Source organism: Brachypodium distachyon, chromosome 5 (assembly GCF_000005505.3).
Source record: "Brachypodium distachyon strain Bd21 chromosome 5, Brachypodium_distachyon_v3.0, whole genome shotgun sequence".
Lineage (NCBI taxonomy): Eukaryota > Viridiplantae > Streptophyta > Magnoliopsida > Poales > Poaceae > Brachypodium > Brachypodium distachyon.
In genome coordinates this window covers 7,510,462-7,530,726 of record NC_016135.3, presented here as the reverse complement: position 1 = coordinate 7,530,726, position 20,265 = coordinate 7,510,462, and the positions used below count along the sequence as shown (strand labels likewise).

The 20,265-nt window shown below is 54.0% G+C and overlaps 1 protein-coding gene across 1 annotated transcript; it reads left to right on the top strand.

The window, feature by feature from the left end:
- The first annotated feature begins 428 nt into the window (after window positions 1-428).
- On the top strand, window positions 429-19,802 carry LOC112269367 (testis-specific gene A8 protein-like). Its single transcript, XM_024456036.1, has 2 exons — window positions 429-784; window positions 19,799-19,802. The coding sequence occupies exons 1-2, from the start codon at window positions 429-431 to the stop codon at window positions 19,800-19,802; spliced, it is 360 nt and encodes a 119-aa protein (XP_024311804.1).
- The last annotated feature ends 463 nt before the right edge of the window (window positions 19,803-20,265 follow it).

The following is a 20,265-nucleotide window of genomic DNA, read 5'->3' as shown; positions in this document are numbered from 1 at the left end:
GGTTAACTGACAACTGAAAAATGCAGCAAAGGAGGAGCGAAGGAGCCGTACCAGTCGCCGGCCCCACCCCCGTTGGGGCTGGGTCTTCGGCAGGCACGATGACGGCGCCCCTAGCCCCTGTGTCAGTCAGGTCAGCGGCGCCGCCGGCGTCCGCGCGCGCCCTCTTGCTCGGCGTGGCGGACGGGGAGTCACTCCTCCCCCTCTTGCTGGCGCCCACCGGCGAGTCGGTCCTCGGGGGGTTGCGTCAGAGCGCAAAGCCCCGGAAGACCCCCCGAGCAGGCGGCACTGTGGGTGCCCGCGGGGTCGCAGCGACCCTAGGCGTCGCGGGAGTCGATGACGAAGCCGCCGCGGCGTAAGGGGCCGACCTCGGGAAGGCTGCCGCTGCGGCCCCGGTAGATGTTGCTACTGACACCGTTGCCGGGTCGCGGATGGTCCCCGCCGAGGCATCGGCAGATGCCCCCGGGGCAGCTGCCACCGCGGTGCTGGCGGCCGCTGCTAGGGCGGATGTCGCCGCCGTGGCCCCGGTGACCCCCGCGGACGTGTGCGCTGCCAAGGTACCGGCGGGCGCCCCTGAGGGGGCCGCCGCCGCGGTGCTGGCAGCCGCCGCTGGGGCGGATGTCGCCGGCGAGGCTCCGGCGACCCTTGCGGGCGTGGTTGCCACCGAAGTACCGACGGGTGCCCCTGAGGTGGCCGCCGCCGCGAGGCTGGCGTCCGCGGCCGGGGCGGATGTCGCCACGGGGGCAGATGCCGCCGCGGCCGTCGAGGAGATAGCCGCAGCTGCTGCGTACGTCCTTGATCTCCGAACGACCAGGGGCACATCGTTGCTGTCCTCATCGTCGTCGTCCACAGGGACGACTTCCGGGGACGCTGCAGCCTGGCCCGCCTCGTCATCCAGGGACTGGAGGGAGGGCCAGCTGATCTCCGACTCGCCCCCGCTCTCCTTGAGCACCTACTTCCCGCGAGGTGCTGGCAGGGGAGCGCGGGGGGTCCGGGTGGGGGTATTGTCCATCAACCCCCACTCGTTGTAGGGTGGGAAGGCGGTGACGATGTCATTGAGCGCCGCAACGCCGGCATGGAGGGAAAAGGCCCCCGGCGGGAACCTCGTTGATTGAAGGTTTCGCTGGAGATTCCCCTCACCCACACCTTGAGGTTTCCAAATCCACGCCATCCTGGTGGAGGCGTGTCCTGTCCCCGGGACCCGTGTACATCCACGCGGGCCGGGAGCGCAGTTGGAGCAGGGCAATGCGCCGGTTGATGAAGGTACGCGCCACGTCCACGTCGGTGAGCCCTGCTAGCCGCAGCGCCTTGATCTTCTCCACGATGGGGAGGAGATCAACGTCGCGGTGGTACCTGTCCTGCCAGCCGCTGTGGGGTTGCGGCAGCTCCGTGGGCGAGAGGATGAACTCCTGGGGGTCTTCCACTCGGACCCAGCACCAGTTGCCCCGCCACTCCTTCTCAATCTTCTTTCCCGACCGGATGATGAACTCGGACTTCATCTGGTCGCGGGCGCGGAACACCACCCCCGACGACATCGCTTTCGCGTTGTCGATCCGGGAGTAGAAATAGTGACGGAACAACGCCACCGATGACATCACCCCCACAAACGCTTCGCAGAGGAATTGGAAGGTGGCGAGGAGGAACAGCGATCTGGGGTGAAGCTGCGCCACCCGCAGCTGGTACGACTCCATCAGCACGTGGAGAAACAGCGAGAATGGCGGCACCAGCCCGGTGAGGAGGAAGCGCCTGAACACCCGGAAGTCATTGTCTTGGTGCTCGGCGCCCGCCGGGAAGATGTGGGTCTCCCGTGCTCATTGAATTGGAAGGCGACGGCGTGCTGGACCTTGGCCAGCGCTTCGCCGTTGTAGCCCGGCCGGTAGAAGGCTAGTGAAGCCCTCATCTCCCGCCTCTTCCGGTCTCTATCGGCGGCTGCTCTGGCTGCCGCCTCGCTCTGGCCAGCCGCTGCTCTCCCGGGGGCCTTCCCCTCTTTTCCCTTCTGGTGGTGGGAGGTGCCATGGGGAGTACGGGCAGGGGTTCGCAAGAACACTTGAGCGCAGGATGTGAAGGAGGTGGAAGACGAAGGTTGTGGGGGCAAAGTGTTTTTCCCCTTGGGACAGCAGTAAAATCTTTATAGCACCCGGCCGTTTGGTAACGGCCGGTTCCGCACCCTGCGCGTGCACGGGGATAATTCCTAATCAAGGGAGTAATGCGGAGAGTGGCCTTAACATCCTAGTTTAAGGGGGAGGTTATGGCAGAAATCACGCGCCCACTACTCCATCAGTAACGGCAAGATGCGAGGGGCAGCGAACAGACGCGGACCCGAGCCGAGTCGGGACCCACGCGTCGGTTGGGGCGTAGCCCGGCAACCGGCCAGGGGAAAACTCGTCCGAGAACGGGTGTTGCCAGCCCACGCCCGGGAGCTATTGTCGCACCAGTGGCACCCGGGGTACCGTCGTTGCGCGACGCGTGGGTCGCGTCACTAGGTTCCCGGGATGGCATCATCCCGGGAAGCAGTTAACGTGCTACCCGGCAAGCCACCAGCCCGGGAGGGCTAGGGGGGCTTCGGGGAATATTCCCGCCTGGTAACCTCCCGGGAAGTCACTTGCCGGAAGGGGGGTTCTCGGATGCAGGCTCCCGTCATGAGGGCGGGGCCAAGAAGGCAGAGCAGCGGCGCCACGTGGGCGCGCGTTAGGCATCGAGTGCGTAGTTCCGCCAGGTCGAGGAGTGGAGCACACGGTGCATTTAATGAGCCGACAGGAGGGAAGTTGCCCGTCTAGTCAGGTAAAAAGTGGCTGTCCAGGGCTAGTTCTTAGGCCTTAGGCCCCTAGCTGAGGAGTTGGCACTCATGCATGCCACCAGCGCACCGAGGGGGTCATGAGGACATCCCCACTAATGATACAACCATAGCCCCTACAGCACCTACACCTCAAGTATCGGAGATACATGGACCAATTACTAGAGCTCATGCACGACAACTAAATTATCAGGTACTTTCGTTCCTCGGTACTTCATTTAATATTAATGAGAATATGCTGCTGCCTAAGATGGGTTCTTGTATGTGTTTTAGGAATGAAGGACCTAGCTTGGACCTCAAGGATCAGCGTTGGACAGCAAACCATGGAGGTGGCAGCAAGGTGGCGGGAGCTAGCTCAAGTGATGATTTCAGAACATTGCAACCACCATAACGAGAGATGAGAAGAAGGCCGCATCCTCTTCATCAATGGGATTTCGGCCAAGTGGAGGATTCCTCCTCCAATGGGTATCTATGGGCCAAAGATGAGGGTTATAACCTTGCTTTATTGGGCCTAAGGCCATGTAATAGGGTCCAGCCAATTTTTAGATGTTTTCGTTGTGTTTTAGGAGGATTCCTAGGCCGTTTCGGAGTCCCTTAAGGGCCTGGCCGAAAACCACCTAGTTCCCCTCCTATTTATACCCCATGAGCCCCCTATGGAGCCTTGGGTTTTGATTAGATAAAGTTTAGCCTTTGCTACTTTCATGTAATCGCGTGTGTCGGTTAGACCACCTTTTTTACCGTCATCAAGACTCCAACTATATTGAGTATTCAGATTCGTGAACCTTCATATCTTCTATTCGCAATTTCAGATCGCTTTTCATCTTGTTCTTGCTTGTTCTCCGATTGCTTGTAGGAAGAAAGACCTTCGTGGTCAAGTTGATCGTGCCCCCGCAGGATCAATAACCTTCTGGAGTTGGTGTATCGATTGCTAAGGCGCTGCCTCCTAGGTTGTAGTCGGATCGTCAACGTCACCTCCTACCAAATCGATAATTAGGTATCTCATCGAAAGATCGGGATACCCTCGAGGCTATCGGGGGAGTTGCCCAGCCTCCCTGCTCGCCACTTGTAATCCATGCACTGTGGCACCTGCGGTATCCCCTTGCCTATAAAAGCAGGACCCCCGCCAACGGTCGAAGGGTTCGTTGGGTCTTTGGTTGGTTAGTTCGAGCTAGGTTCAGTTGGATCAGCTCACAGCTAGCTCCTAGCGATAGCAGAGAGTAGAAAGGAACACTTAGCAAAAAGGGAGAGAGTGCCCGGGAACCCACCCAGCAACCTGTAAACACTTGGTTTTGTGATTAATACCAGCTCAGACAAGCAGGACGTAGGGTTTTACACCTCCGGGTGGCCCGAACCTGGTTAAAAACGTGCGTGCATGTGTCCTTAGCTTGCATGTATTCTGGGTACATTACTTTGCAGGTTACGTACACCATCGGTCACGCCGGTGATCGCCGGAGCGATCCTTGACGCCCCTGCCGAACCTAAAAGGGGGTGTGCCAGCACGTCCCAGGTGTCTGTAACATCCCAAAAATTTCAAACTTTTACATGTGCATTGTATCCATAAGCATCATAGCACATTTGAATTCAAATTTGAATCCCAAAAGCCTTTGAAAATATTTTATTTCAATTTAAACCCTAGGGTTTACACCCATTTGAGCTTTGGATCTTCAAAACCAATAAGGTTTTGAAGCGATCCTCCCTCTTACAAGGGTTCGATCTCTGTGCTTACTGTGCTAGTCCCTGAATCGACTCACTAGCACACACAGTTTCATGGTGAAATATACAGAAACAAAGGTCAAAGTACTTTATTACATCGCATCATCCAAAATTTAATACTACTTACAACCTCGCATGACCTCTTGGGCCAGCATAATCAAATACTATTTCAACATCATAAAACATTGTTTTCAAAAACTGCAGCGGAAAAGGGTAGAACATAAGGGCCTCAACTACTCAAAGGTGAGAGCATGTTGGAATGTAGGCACATGACCCACAACAAAACGACGAACCTCACTCATCATCGGATCCACCCTGCATTGTTAATTGCAGCCACTATGTGGTCAATACATTTGAATGCATTGGCAAGTTCATCTGCGTTATAAAGGACCTACCAAGTACATGCATAATTTGGCTATGTGGAGTATGGGTGTTTGCATAAAAGCATCATAGTTCAATCCTATCATTTTTAAACAAATAGTTTTAAATTCTATTGGACACGGGGTAGAAACACCCATGCTCCTATTAACCTAGGCACATTGAGTAGACACATCAATGCTCCTACCCAGTTCAATCCATTCATTTTATTAGGAAATTGGAATGAGTGAGACCTTCCTTACAGCCCCCATATCTAGTTGCTCATAATTGTCCGTAACCGGGGACACGGCTAAGTACTTAGTTTGACACTCTCGAGAGGTGGTACACTTTACCCACAAGAAATCGACGTGTTAATCCCTTGCTGTCCTCAGGGTAGAGTAGCAACGGCATCGATTACAAGAATTTTCATACCATAATCACCCACACCACCTGAGGGACGCGTTCCAACCTACACTGCTACATACCGATGTCACCTCGGATCCAGGATCATATGTCTTACATCCATCCTGGCAGAGCCCATATTACCATGTGGTTGTACTGAAAGCTACTAAACAGGAAACTAGTCCAGTCTCTGCTTACCCCGGGTGGCATTCCACATTGTGACGCAGGCGCTCCCCGAATCGCACGGGGAGACGACCATGGACGCTCCCGAATCTCACGGAGAGACGACTCAGCGGGCCCCATAGAAATGGACCTAACGTCACGACATCCGAAAACTCAAAGCCGCCCACCCAGGACGATTCATTGAATTACTTGTTTTGCCATACACTAGAAAAATCATAATGTAATTCAATAGTATCACATTGTAATCATACCACCCTCGTATATTATCATAGCATAGCATTTTACTACTACGATGGCAATTGGTGGTAAGGGCATGACAAGGGTATCCTATACTACTAGGATGGATCATAGCTAGCATAGATACAATAATTGTCGTTGCTCGGTGCTCCGACATCGGGGGCGTGCGGCCACGTCCCCCTCTTAGGTTCGGTAGGGGCGTCTGGGGCAAAGACCCGGCGATCGCCGGCACGGCCGGTGAGGCCCTGCGGGGCCGGCAAGACGGAGTGCTAGGGGTGCGCGCTAATCCAAGAACAGATGCACGCACGTTTTTTTTACCCAAGCTCGGGCCACCCGAAGGTGTAAAACCCTACATCCTGCTTGTCTGAGCTGATATTGATTGCGGATCAAATGTTTACCAGTTGCCGGGCAAGCTCCCGGGCTTTCTCTCAACGGCTAGGTACTCCTCACTGCTCTCTGCTAGCTGTCTACTGGAGCCCACTAAGCTTCTGCCGAGCGAGCTGAGCGAACTTGCTGAACTGAGCCAAAAAAATGCGGAACCCCCTGACCGCTGGCATGGGTCCTCCTTTTATACTCAAGGGGATACCACAGGTGCCACGGTGCATGGGCTACAAGTGTCCAGCAGGGAGGCACACAACTCCCCGGTGAGCTGGTGGCGTCCATGGGTGCCACCTCCGCTGCTAGGAGCCTAAAACCCTAGGGTAAGATTGGACAACCACTGTTCCTTTGATCGGAAAGGTAACTACCCGTCTTTCGGCTCATTTACTGAGCCGTGCGCCTCACTCCTTGCCTTGGTGGGACCGCGCGTCCCACGCCCGCCACGCGCCCGCATGGCGCTGTCCACTGGGCCCCATGGCCGAGGCGGGGGCACGCGCCCGAGAACCCCCACTCCTAGCAAGTCGACCCCGGGAAGCACACGGGCCCAACGCACCCGGGAACCCCCTCCCGGGAAGCAGCTTCCCGGGAGGTGCCGAGGTGGGAATATTCCCTGAAGCCCCGCTAGCCCCTTCCGGGCTGGTAGCTTGCCAGGGAGCTCATAGACGCTCCCCTGGATGAGACCTTCCCGGGAACTCGGGAACGTGGCTCACGCGTCGCACAGCGGTGGTACCCCGGGTGCCACTGGTGCGACAGTAGCCCCCGGGCGTGGGCCGGCATCACCTGTTCCCGGAAGGGTTTTCCCCTGGTCAGTTGCCGATCAGTCGCGTGGGCCCCGATCAGTCGCGGGCCCGCGTCCCTTCGCCTCCCCTTGTACGGAGCCATTACAGACGGACTAGTGGACGCGTGATTTCCGCCCTAACTCCCCCCCTAAATAGGGAAGTTAAGGCCACTCCGCGCATCACTCCCAGTGATTAGGAGTTATCCCCGCGCACCCGTAGGGTACGGAACCCTCCTTGGGTACCTGTTCAAGGGAAACGATTTCCGAGGGATGCGGTAGGAGCGCGGGGGCAAGATCGCCGCCAGCGGCAACCACCGACGACGATGCTACCACCACGCCCACGCGGCAACCCTTGCCTTCAGGGACGGACCCCGGCTCAGGAGGACTCCGCCCCGGGAGCAGCCGCAAGACGGCTATAACGTCCTCACCACCAGTTGCGCCCCACCCCGAACGGCGGGCACGGGTGGCGAGGAAGTTATAGCATCCCGGCGACAGCCCCCGCAACCGGGGAGACCTGGTTTTTTCTGGGGAGCTCGTCCCAAGGGATGTGACAACCCTTGTTGCCCGGAAGCAAAACTGCTCGAGGGCCGTGGCAGGGACGCGGTGATGGGCTGGAACGGGCGACGAGCGCCGGCACCGGCGCCATCACAGCGTCCTCGCAACGACCCGCGCCCGAAAAAAGGCTCTCTCAAAAGGAATGCAGCCGGGTCTCTATGATAGTGCACCCGACGGCACAAGGCACGGAAGGCATGCACTACCATAGAGTCTCCGCGGCAGCCCCTGTTCCTTGCGAAGGTGTCCATGGTTGGGGCGCGCCTTTTATAGGCGCAGGAGGGGGGTTTGCCATCGCGCGCGACGGACCCGCGCAGCACCCGTGGCGCCCTTCCCTCGAACGCGGCACGGTTTCTGCCGCCATGTTTACCAGGCACACGTGGCGGCAACCTGCCAAGTCAGAAGCCTCGGAGTGCGGTGAGCCCCTTGTGTTGTGGTCCTCCCGCACCACAAGGCACCGGTATATGGTGCGACCCGTGGGCAGCCCACGGGCACCACAGTGTACAAGATTCCACCCTTTCCTGCAGGTTAGACTATTACCAGGCCCGAGGTGCTGCAAAAAATTTCAAAACTTACGAAAGTAAGCAACACAGACAAACCCCTCCTGCCGCCTGCCTCCCAGCCCCCGGGCGGACAACCCCCGGCTTGGTCACCTGCACTACCCGGAAGGGCCCCTCCCAGTTCGGAGTCAACTTGTTCCCGGCCTTCGTTCCTTGTATCCGGCGCAGGACAAGGTCTCAGTTCTCAAGCCCCCGGGGACGGACTCGCCTGTCGTGATAACGACGGAGTCCCTGCTGGTAACGCGCGGCTCGCACAGCAGCCCGGCATCGGAGCTCTTCGATGAGGTTTAGATCGTCGACCCTTTGCTCGTGTTGGCTGGTGTCGCCGTACACGCGTACTCGGGGAGATTCGTACTTGAGCTCGAGGGGCAGCACCGCTTCTGCCCCGTAGACAAGGGCGAAAGGAGTTTCGCCCGTTGCCCGACTAGGTGTGGTCCGGATGGACCACAGCACGGGCTGGAGTTCTTTGATCCAGTGCTTCCCGTGGCCTTTGAGCTTGTCAAAGGTTCTCGTCTTGAGCCCCCGCAGCACCTCTGCGTTGGCTCGCTCCGCCTGTCCGTTACTCCTCGGGTGAGCAACGGACGCGAAGCACAGCTTAGTGCCCATGTCCTCGTAATAGGCTTGAAACGCCGCGCTCGTGAATTGCGTGCCGTTGTTGGTGATGATGCTGTTAGGCACACCAAACCGGCACACAATGCCCCTGAAGAACTTGATGGCCGCCTGGGCGGTCACCTTCCGCATTGGTTCCACCTCCACCCACTTGGAGAACTTGTCGATGGCCACGAACAAATATTCGTAACCACCGACCGCCCTCGGTAGCCTGCCGACGATGTCGAGCCCCCAGACCGCGAACGGCCATGAGGACGGAATGACATGCAGGGCCTGCGCCGGTTGGTTGCTCTTCCTTGAGTGGAACTGGCACGCTTCGCACGCCCTCACCAGCCGCTCAGCGTCATCCAGGGCCGTGGGCCCATAGAAGCCGTGCCGAAACGCCTTGCCGGCTAAAGCCCGGGAGGCCACATGGTGTGAACATGTGCCTCGGTGTATTTCCTCCAATAGTGCGCACCCTTGGTCCTGCGGCACGCAGATAAGCTTGACGCCGTTTGCACGCCTGTGGTAGAGGTTCCCATCCACCACAGTGTACATCTTGGCTTGTCGCGCTACTCGCTCCGCGGTGACGTCATCTTCCGGGAGGGCCTCCCCCTTTAAGTAGCGGGCGATTTCTTCCGCCCAGGGGGGAATCTCCCTGCCAAGGCATGCCGCTATATGAGCGGCATGGACCCCCGCTGCTGCAGGGGTTCCTTCGGTTGCTTGAGGACAGTCGTAGTCCTTGTTCACCTGGTTGATCACGAGCTGGGAATCGCCGCGAACAACCAGGCGCTTAATGTCGAGGGCGATCGCTGCCCGCAACCCGGCAAGCCGGCCCTCGTACTCCGCCGTGTTGTTGGTGGAGTTCACGAAGTCGAGTTGGACAGTGAACCTCAACTGGTCCCCGTTCGCTGACTCGATGACGACTTCAGCGCCTGCTCCTTGAAGGCTGAACGCACCGTCGAAATAGAGGACCTAGCGGTCCTCGTCTAGCTTGCCGGGTAGGCTGGTCTCCGGTTCGCTTTCTTGTACGCCCGTGGACGTCCATTCCGCGACAAAGTCCGCCAAGGCCGTGCTCTTGATGCTTTTGGAGTTGGCGAAGTGGAGGTCGAACTCCGACAACTCCATCCTCCATTCGGCCACCCTTCCGGTGGCTTCACGGTTGGTGAGGGCCCGCTCAAGGCAGAACCCAGACACCACCATGACGCGGTGCGCCTGGAAGTAGTGGCGCAGCTTGCGGGACGCAAGGAGAATCCCCAGGAGGAGCTTCTGTACTTGCGGATACCATGTCCGCGCGTCGCGCAGCACCATACTAACGAAGTACACCGGGTGCTGCATCAACCGCTTCCGCGGAGCCGAAGTTGCCGACTCGGGGGCGGTCCCCGGGTCTGAGGCGGTTGCCGGAGGGCGCTCAGCCCCCTGCCCCGCAGCCCCAGTCCCCGGTCGGCTCATTTAGTGAGCCGTGCGCCTCCCTCCTTGCCTTGGTGGGACCGCGTGTCCCACGCCCGCCACGCGCCCGCGTGGCGCTGTCCACTGGGCCCCACGCCCGAGGCGGGGGCACGCGCCCGGGAACCCCCCGTCCCAGCAAGTCGATCCCGGGAAGCACACGGGCCCAACGCACCCGGGAACCCCCTCCCCGGAAGCAGCTTTCCGGGAGGTGCCGAGGCGGGAATATTCCCCGAAGCCCCGCTAGCCCCTTCCGGGCTGCTGGCTTGCCGGGGAGCTCATAGACGCTCCCCTGGATGAGACCTTCCCGGGAACTCGGGAACGGGGCCCACGTGTCGCACAGCGGTGGTACCCCGGGTGCCACTGGTGCGACAATAATAATCCTAACAATGCAACTAATAAAAGCTAGTGCGTAATAAAATAATGGGATGATGGTCAAAGTGAACTTGCCTTGATAGTAGTTGATATTCAAACACTCTTCGCAATCACACAGTTCTCTCTCCGAGAAAACTATACAAACAAACAAACACACACACACCATTCAAATCACGACAAAAATGTATGCTATGATGCAGTGCAACATGTGACATGAGTGGGTTGATTTTATTCGGTGATCAACTGATCTTAAGCATTGGTAATTAAAACAAATGCATTTCGGTTTTAAACAAAAGGCACAAACTATTTATTAAAAACCCTAAATAAGGTTTTTATTGGCATCAGCCAATTAATTTAGATCAAAATATTTATTTCTCTGTGGACGGAGGATAATAAAACAAATTTTTGGGCACTGGTTTCATTTAAAAAGGACCCCTAAATAATTAGTTATGATTTAAATGGCATTAAACTTTATTCTGTAAAATGACTATGATTCAAATGTTCAAATTTGAAATTGGACAGTGCCAAAAGATTCTACATCTCCTAAGGATTCCAGAAAGGTGTGGATCATCAAATTTGGCCAAACAGATTAAAAGATATGATCATTTGAAGTTTCGGGGGCTTTTCTGCAAAAGTGCCATTTCTAATTATTTGGGGAATTAAAATTAGATTTTCATTTTATAAAATAGGTGCCACGTGTCAGCTCCTGATTGGTTGGTACCGGTTCGATTAAAAATAAAAAGTGAGATCTAATCTCGGCCGTCAAATGAGAACGGACGGTTGAGGGCTCTCGGGCTCACCTCCGGACGGCTAGGGTTTCGGCGGACGGCGTCCGGCGGCGGCGCGGCGCGGGCGGGGCAGCCGCGGGGTCTCCGGTGAGGCGGGCGACGCGGGGAAGCGCGCGGGAGGCGCGACACGGCACGGCAAAGTCGCAGACGCGGTCGGCGCAGCTCGGGACGGTCGGGGTCGTCGCGTAGGTCGAAGATGAGGCGGTGGCGCGGGTGGCGGAGCTCCGGCGAGCTTCGGGCTCGGGCATTGGGGCGCTGTAGTGCATGAAAAAGAAGAAGGAGCGCGTCACTGTGTGCGCGAGAGAGAGAGGAGAAGAGGGAGAGAGGTGGCTTCGAGGATGGCTCACCGAGGCGAGAAAAGCGGCGGCGTCCGAAGCTTCAACGGCGAGCAATTCCGGCGGCCTGGCGGCGAAAACGAGGGGGAGAGCAGAGGGGAAGAAGAGAGGGGGTGCGAGCTTTATAGGGATGCGGGTGCGCAGCTTCGGGAAGGCTGGAGGAAGCGGGGACGGCGATGGCGGCGAGACGGGCGCGACGGGTTTGGCACGCGAGATTTCCGGCACTTGCCGTCCGAGGAAGACGACGAGTCTGACGTGCGGGCCCCGCTCGTCAGCGGCTCGGGCGCGGTGCGGGCGCCGGTGGGCTGCGGTGCAGCTTGGGCCGGCGGGCGCGCGCGGGCGAGGTAAGTTGGGCCGGTTCCGCTCATTTGGCCGGGCCGGTCCGGTTTTCTCCCTTTTTTTTTCTTTTAGCCTTTTCTTTTTCTCCATTTCTCATTTCTTTGATAACTTTTGATTTTGAACTCCAAATTGGTCCAAATAAATTCCAGAAAATTTGTAAAATCATGTTTTACCATGATACAACTTTTGGGAGTCATTTCCCTTGAAAATAAAATATCTAAAAATACATTTGCCCTATAAATGCCTTTAGGGCTATATAACTATTTAAATAAAATACTTTTTCAACTCCAAATAAAATCTTAAATTTTTTGGGATAGCTCATATATGCAATAAACCCCTTTTATAAATAAACCCTATTGGTTTGAAGATCCAAAGCTCAAATGGGTGACAACCCGAGGGTTTAAATTGAAAAAAAAATCTTTCCAAAGCCTTTTGAGATTCAAATTTGAATTCAAATATGCAATTGTGGCATGATGCTCATGGATGCAATGCGCATGTAAAAGTTTGGAATTTTTGGGATGTTACAGGTTTATTTATAAAAGGGATTTAATGCATCAATAAGCTAACCCATAATTTTTGGATAATTATCTAGAGTTGAAAAACTATTTTATTTAAATAGTTATATAGCTCTAAAGGCATTTATAGGGCAAATGTATTTTTAGATATTTTATTTTGAGGGGAAATTACTCCCAAAAGATGTATCATGATAAAACATGATTGTACAAATTTTCTGGATTTATTTGGACCAATTTGGAGTTCAAAATCAAAAGATATCAAAAAAATAAGAAAAACAGAAAAAGAAAAGGCTAAAAAAAAGGAAGAAAACCTGACCGGCCCGGCCAAATGGGCCGAACCGGCCCCGCACCGACCGAGCCGGCCCCGCGCCAGCGCTTGCGCTCCCGCTGCCACTGACAGGTGGGGGCCCCCTGTCAGGGCGTTCGTCCCCAAAGGAAAGCGCTCGCCGCCGAGTCCGCGCCGGACTCCCCGCGCCGCCGCAATCTCCGGTTCCCGTTGATTCCGACCTTCCCAGAGCAGCCCGAGTGCGTCCCTATAAAGCCATGCCCCTCCTCAGTTCTTCCCCTCTGCTTGCCCCCGCTCGCACGCGCCCACGCCACCGGAATTCTTCGCCGGAGCCGCACGCGCGCCGCCGCCGTTTTCGTGCCGCGCCGACGAGCTCGGTGAGCCATCCTCGTCGCCGCTTGCGCCTTCATCTTCCTCTCTCTCTCACGCACACCGTGACGTGTTCCTTCTTCTTTTTCGTGCACTGCAACGCCCTGATGCCCGAGCCCGAAGCTCGACGGCGCTCCGCCACCCGCGTCGCCGCCTCGTCTTCGACCCAGGCGACGATCCCGACCGCCCCGAGCCGCGCCGACCGCGTCCACGACTTCGCCGTGCCATGCCGCGCCTCCCGCGCCCTTCTCCGAGCCGCCCCGCCCGTGCCGCATCGCCGCTGGGGCCGCCCGCCGGTACCCTAAACCTCGCTGGTGAGCTCCATCTTCGATCCCGACCGTCCATCCCTAATCCACGGCTAGGATTAGATCCCGGTTAATTCTCATAAACGAACCGGTATCATCCAATGAGATAGTGACACGTGGCACTGCTTAAATAAAATAAAAATCTAATTTTAATCCCCCGGTTTAATTAAATGGCACTTTTGCAGAAAAGCCCCTGTAACTTCAAATGATCATAACTTTTAAACCCTTTGGCCAAATTTAACAAACTTGACCTTTTTGGAAAGCTCTCAACCTGTAGAATATTTTGGCACTGTTTAAATTTGAATTTGAATATTTGAATCACATTCATTTTACAGAATAGGGTTTAATGCCTTTAAATTCATAACTAATTATTTAGAAGTCCTTTTTAATTGAAACCAGTGCCGAATTTTTTTTTTATCCTCTGTCCATTGGGACAGAGAAATAATTATTTTGAAATAAATTATTTGGCTGATGCCAATAAAACTATAATTTAGGTTTTTGTTTAATTGTTATGCCTTTTGTTTAAAACCCTAATGCATTATTTTTAATTGCGAATGCTTAGGATCAGTGGATCATCCAAATATAATAAACCAAGTCATGTCACATGTTATACATTGCATCGTGGCATATATTTTTACTTTTGATTGTATTGTGTGTTTATGTATGCAATGTTTGTATTTGATTAGTTTTCTCGGAGAGCGAACTGTGTGATTGTGAAGAGTGCTTGAATACCAACTGCTATCAAGGCAAGTTCACTTTGACCATCATCCCATTATTTTATTAGTTGCATTATTAGGATTATTATTGTATCTATGCTAGCTATGATCTGTTCTAGTAGTATAGGATACCTTTGCCATGTCCACACCACCAATCGCCATCGTAGTAGTAAAATGCTATGCTATGATAATATACGAGGGTGGTATTATTACAATGTGATACTATTGAATTACAATATGGTTTTCCTAGTGTATGGCAAAACAAGTAATTCAATGAACCGTTCTGGGTGGGCTGCTTTGAGGAATAGGAGATGTATGCGACATCAGGTCCATTTCTATGGGTCAATTTCTATGAGTCGTCTCGCCATTTCTATGGGAGCGCCTGCGTTGCAATTGAGGAATGCCACCCGGGGTATTCAGAGACTGGACTAGTTTCCTGTTTAGTAGCTTCCAGTACATGGTATTATGGGCTCTGCTAGGATGGATGTAAGAAATATGAATCCGGATCCGAGGTGACATCGGTATGTAGCAGTGTAGGTGGGGGCGCGTCCCTCAGGTGGTCTGGGGGATTATGTTCTGAAAATTCCTGTAGTCGATGCCGTTGCTACTCTACCCTGAGGACAGCAAGGAATTAACACGTCGATTTCTTGTGGGTAAAGTGTACCACCTCTCGAGAGTGTCAAACTAAGTACTTAGCCGTGTCCCCGGTTATGGACAATTATTAGCAACTAGATATTGGGGCTGTAAGGAAGGTCTCACTCATTCCAATTTCTTAATAAAATGAATGGATTGAACTGGGTAGGAGCATTGATGTTTCTACTCAATGTGCCTAGGTTAATAGGAGCATGGGTGTTTCTACCCCGTGTCCAATAGAATTCAAAACTATTTGTTTAAAAATGATAGGATTGAATAATGATGCTTTTGTGCAAATAGCCAAACCCCTCCTAGCCAAATTATGCATGTACTTGGTAGGTCCTTTATAACTCTGGTGAACTTGCCAATACATTCAAATGTATTGACCATGTAGTGGCTGCAATTAACAATGCAGGTGGATCCAACGATGAGTGAGGTTCGTCGTTGTGTTGTGGGTCATGTGCTTACATTTCAACATGCTCTCACCTTAGAGTAGTTGTGGCCCTTATGTTCTACCCTTTTCCGCTGCAGTATTTTGAAACAATGTTGTATGATGATGAAACAGTATTTGTTTATGCTGGCCCAAGAGGTCATGCGAAGTTGTAAGTACTATTTAAATCCTGGATGATGCGATGTAACAAAGTACTTTTGACCTTTGTTTCTGTATACTTCATCATGAAACTGTGTGCGCTACTGAGTCGATCCAGGGACTAGCACGGTAAGCACAGAGATCGAACCCTAGTAAGGGGGAGGATCGCTTCAGTGTCGGAGCCCCGTGCGATGACATCGTGCTCCTTCTCAGACACCTCCTTCTTGCCGCTCTTCTCTCCTTTTCCGCTGGCGCCCTTGGGACGTGCTGGGCCTTTGAGTGCCATTGGTGGAGTGGGGGAAGGGGGAGGGGGGAAGCTTCTCGGGAGTTGGGGCGCAAGGGGCTTGGGGGAGGCAATGGCAAGGGCAGTGGCGGAAGGGAATCCTTGCGACCGCCCCTGGGTATTTATACCAGGCAGGCGGAATTGCAATGGGCGCCCCCACGATCGGCAATCAAGTGCCCTAAAAATTTGGAGGAATCAAGACGGTTTGCGCGACGTGGCCATAACTCCCCGTTTCCCAGATGGGTAGTGAGGCCAGGGATCGTGCACCCGCCCCTTCCGTTCCGACGAGAGGAGCTGTAACGGCGGCCTACGTGCCCGGGTTCCCAGCTTGGCCTAGGGACCCACGCGTCGGGAGGGCGTAGCCCGGCTACCGACCTAGGATGACACTACCCGGGAGCTCAAGGTTGCTGGCCCACACCCGGGGGCTATTGTCCTACCAGTGGCCCACGGGGCCCCACTGATACAGGACGCGTGGGTCGCAACTGACGAGACCCCGCTAGGCTGGCTCCTCGGGAAGGGCGAACCTGGGAAGCTACCAGCTCGCTGCCCCCGCAACTAGCCAGGCAATGGTACTGGGATGCCTCCCGGGTGCTGGAGCTTAGGGGCTTGCGGGTGGGGCCGGCGGACCTGTGGAGAAAAGACGAGACAGCGGGCGCAGTGCAATTAGTGCGTCGACATGAGTCACATCGGCAGGGCTATTCTTGCTCATCAAGTCTAGAGCGGCTACCCTAGGATATATTTTATTTACAATACACCGTGGCCTGGGCGCTGCATGAAGCCCAGCGTGGATATACAGTAGGAGAAATCATGTGGCGATGGCACGCGCGCCGTTAACGTGTCGTGCTGCATGTCTTGGCACCTGTGGTATCCCTTCTCTATAAAAGGAGGACCAATGCCACCGGTGAAAGGGTTCCGACTTTAGTCAATAGCAAGTAGCGTTGCATTCACCCGAATAGCAGAGTTCCTTAGAGGGACAAGTAGTCAACCTGGGAACCCCCTGGGCGATCTGTAAAGCACTCTTACTCGTTTATACAACAAAAAGCAGGACGTACGGTGTTACACCTCCGGGTGGCCCGACCTTGGGTAAACCTAGCTGTCAACACTTCGTGTCTTTGGTCACGCCGGCGATCGCCGGAGCGATCTCCTCGCCCTCCACCGAACAAAAAGGGGCTGTCCAACATCCCCGGTGCCGGAGACCCGTGCTCCTACAGGCGGAGGCGGGTTGCTACCACTCGCCCGTACTCGGGGTTCGGCTGAGGGACGAATGATCCGAGGTTCTGCGGAGTCGAGACAGTGTGACTCCGGTGCGAGCGGTGTTGGTGATCACTCGCACGGGGATGGTCTTGGCGCTCGATGCGCCCAACGGGAGCGTCATTCGTGTGGCTGGCTCCGGTTCTCACATTCGGGACTGGAGCTTTCCCTTGCTGGTTGTCTCCTTGCGGCCGGGGAGGAGGCGGGGGGAGCAGCACCTGCAGCTCTTGCGCCTGCTGTTGCTGCTACTGCTGTTGTGGCGGTGGCTGCTGTTGTTGCTGCCGCGCCTGAGAGGACTCAAGGTCCCCTTGCCCCTGTGATGCCCGTGGGGCATCACGTGATCTTGTGCGCGTCACGGGTGTGCCGCGCGTGTCCACCTTGGGGTTGTCACCCTGTGAACGCGAGTGCCGAAGAAGACGATGCCGACGATGCCGGCGGTCACCAGAAACTTTCCGCATGGGCCCCCTACCTGGCACGCCAGATGTCGGAGCCCGAGACTCCGGCACCGAGGATGTCGAGCATCCCTTTTTTGTTGTTCGGTCGAGGGCGGGGGGGATCGCCTCCGGTCATCACCGACATGACGAAGAAACGTTGTGTAGACAGTGGGATTTACCCAGGCTCGGGCCACCCGGAGGTGTAAAACCCTACGTCCTACTTTCTGCGTGTATATTCCAATGAAATGGGTGTGTTTACAAGTTGCCGGGTGTGCTCCCCGGCTAGCTACTTAGCCCCTCTCGGGGCTGCTCTCTTACTCTAAACCTTGCACTACCTATCGCTGGCTTCAGCTAGGGATTCAGCGAAATGGAATAGGATGGAACCTTTTTTATGTTGGCTTCGTCCTCCTTTTATAGTCAAGGGGATACCACAGGCGCCAGTGTTAGCTAGGGTTTATAACGGGACACGCGTTGAGGCAATTGTCGGGACAGACAAGACAGGGGTTGCCCGCCCGAGCCGCGTGCACAACATATACTGCATGGGGCACTATTACACGCGGTGAAACGTGTCGGAGCCTACTGAAGCGACCGCAACCTTACTAGGGTTCGATCTCTGTGCTTATTTGTGCTAGTCCTTGGATCGACTCACTAGCACACACAGTTCAAGATGTAATACCAAGATACAATAGTCAAAATGTACTTTTTTACATCGTATCATCCAAAACTTAATTGTACTTGCAAACTTGCATGACCCCTTGCTGTCCCAATATCCCATGATGCTTATGGATGCAATGCACATGTAAAAGTTTGAAATTTTTGGGATTTTACAGACCTAACCTCCTTAAGATGAATCTCGTCCTCGAGATTCGGTGCGGTTAGCAAAGAGGTGTGGGTGGTCTTCTCGAAGATCGTCTTCGCGTTCCCAAGTGGCTTCTTCTTCAGTGTGATGGTCCCACTGAACCTTGCAAAACCTGATGGTCTTGGATCAGGTTTGTCTCTCAGCTGTATCCAAGATTCTGATCGGTTTCTCCTCATAGGTGAGGTCACTCTGTATCTGGACTTCCTCAAGTGGAATTGTATCCCTCAGGGGCGTGTCGGCCATCTCGGGGTGACACTTCTTCAGTTGTGATACGTGGAAGATATTGTGGACATTGGACAGTGCTTCCGGTAAGTCCAATTTTTAGGCCACTTATCCTTGGCGTGACAAGATCTTGAAAGGTCCAATGAAATAGGGTGCTAACTTTCCCTTGATTCCAAATCTCCTTACCCCGCGTATCGGCGAAACTCTGCGCTCTACCTTCAATCTCGTAGGTAACCTCCCTACGTTTGGAATCTGCGTCGCTCTTCTGCCTTGATTGAGCTACCTTCAATCGGTCTCGGATGAGTCTAACCTTTTCCTCGACATCCTTTATCAAATCTGGGGTCCCCTACACCATCCCATAACAATGGTGTTCAGCACTTCCTTCCATACAAAGCTTCAAAAGGTGACATTCCTATGCTGGCTTGGAAGCTGTTGTTGTATGAAAACTCTGCATACGGCAGATTGTCATCCCAACTGGATCCATAATCTAAAGCGCAGGCTCTCAACATATCTTCAAGGATCTGATTAACTCTCTCAGTTTGTCCATCCGTCTGCGAATGGAAAGCTGTGCTAAACTCTAGTCTCGTTCCGAGAAACTCATGTAGTTGTCCCCAAAACCTTGAGGTGAATTGGGTACCTCTGTCTGAAACTATTTCCTTGGGTACCCTGTGTAAACACACGATGCTTGACATGTAGCGCTTCGCTAACTGTGCACTAGTGTAGGTAGTCTTCACTGGTATAAAGTGAGCAACCTTGGTCAAACGGTCAACCACTACCCAAATGGAATCATATCCTGATCTGGTCCTTGGTAACCCGGTGATAAAATCCATGCCAACTTTATCCCACTTCCAGTCTGGTATTGGCAGTGGTCTTAGCAATCCTGCTGGCTTCTGGTGCTCGGCTTTAAATCGGTTGCACACATCGCATAAGGCAATGAACTCTGCAATGTCTCGCTTTAATCCGGACCACCAAAATGTTTCCTTTAGGTCCATGTACATTTTCGTGTTCCCGGGGTGGATTGAGTACCGTGAATCATGAGCTTCTTGTAAAATCAGCTTCCTGATTTCCGGATCCTGCGGTCCACATATGCGTTGACCGAACCATATGGTTCCTTGGTCATCCTCACGAAATTCCTTCGCTTTCTCAGCAACCATGTTCTCTTTTATCTCCTTTATTTCTGAGTCGCCCTTCTGTGCTTTTCTGATCCTGTCCAATAAAGTGGGTTGTACTTCCAATGTGGCCAGATGTCCTTCAGGCACAATCTTTAATCTCAGGTCCTTGAACTGTTTGCACAACTCTGGCGGTAACTCTCCAGCTGTCAGTCCATTTATATAGCCCTTGCGGCTCAATGCATCGGCTACAACATTAGCCTTGCCGGGATGGTATTGCAGACTTAGGTCATAATTCTTTATCAGTTCTAACCATCTACGCTGTCTCAGATTCAACTCCTTCTGGGTGAATATATACTTCAGGCTCTTGTGATCTGTGAACAACTCACAATGCTTCCCCATCAGATAGTGTCTCCAAGTCTTCAAAGCGTGTACTACTGATGCTAACTCCAAATCATGCGTGGGGTAGTTGCCTTCGTTGCTCTTCAGTGGTCGCGAAGCATACGCTACAACTCTTCCATTCTACATCAATACTCCTCCCAAACCTTGACGTGAAGCGTCGCAATAAACTTGAAAGTCTTGGAGGTTTGGTAGCACAAGAATAGGTGCGGACACCAATCTCCTCTTTAACTCCTGGAAACTCTCTTCACATTTCTCGTTCTAGGCAAACTTCTACTCTTTCTTTAGTAATTCTGTCATTGGTTTAGCAATCTTGGAGAAGTTCTCAATGATCTCCGATAATATCCCGCAAGTCCTAGGAAACTGCAGATATCTCCGACGTTCTTAGGTGATTCCCATTCTGTAACAGCGGTCACCTTAGCTGGGTCGACAGCTACTCCTGCTCCTAACACAATGTGTCCGAGGAAACTGAC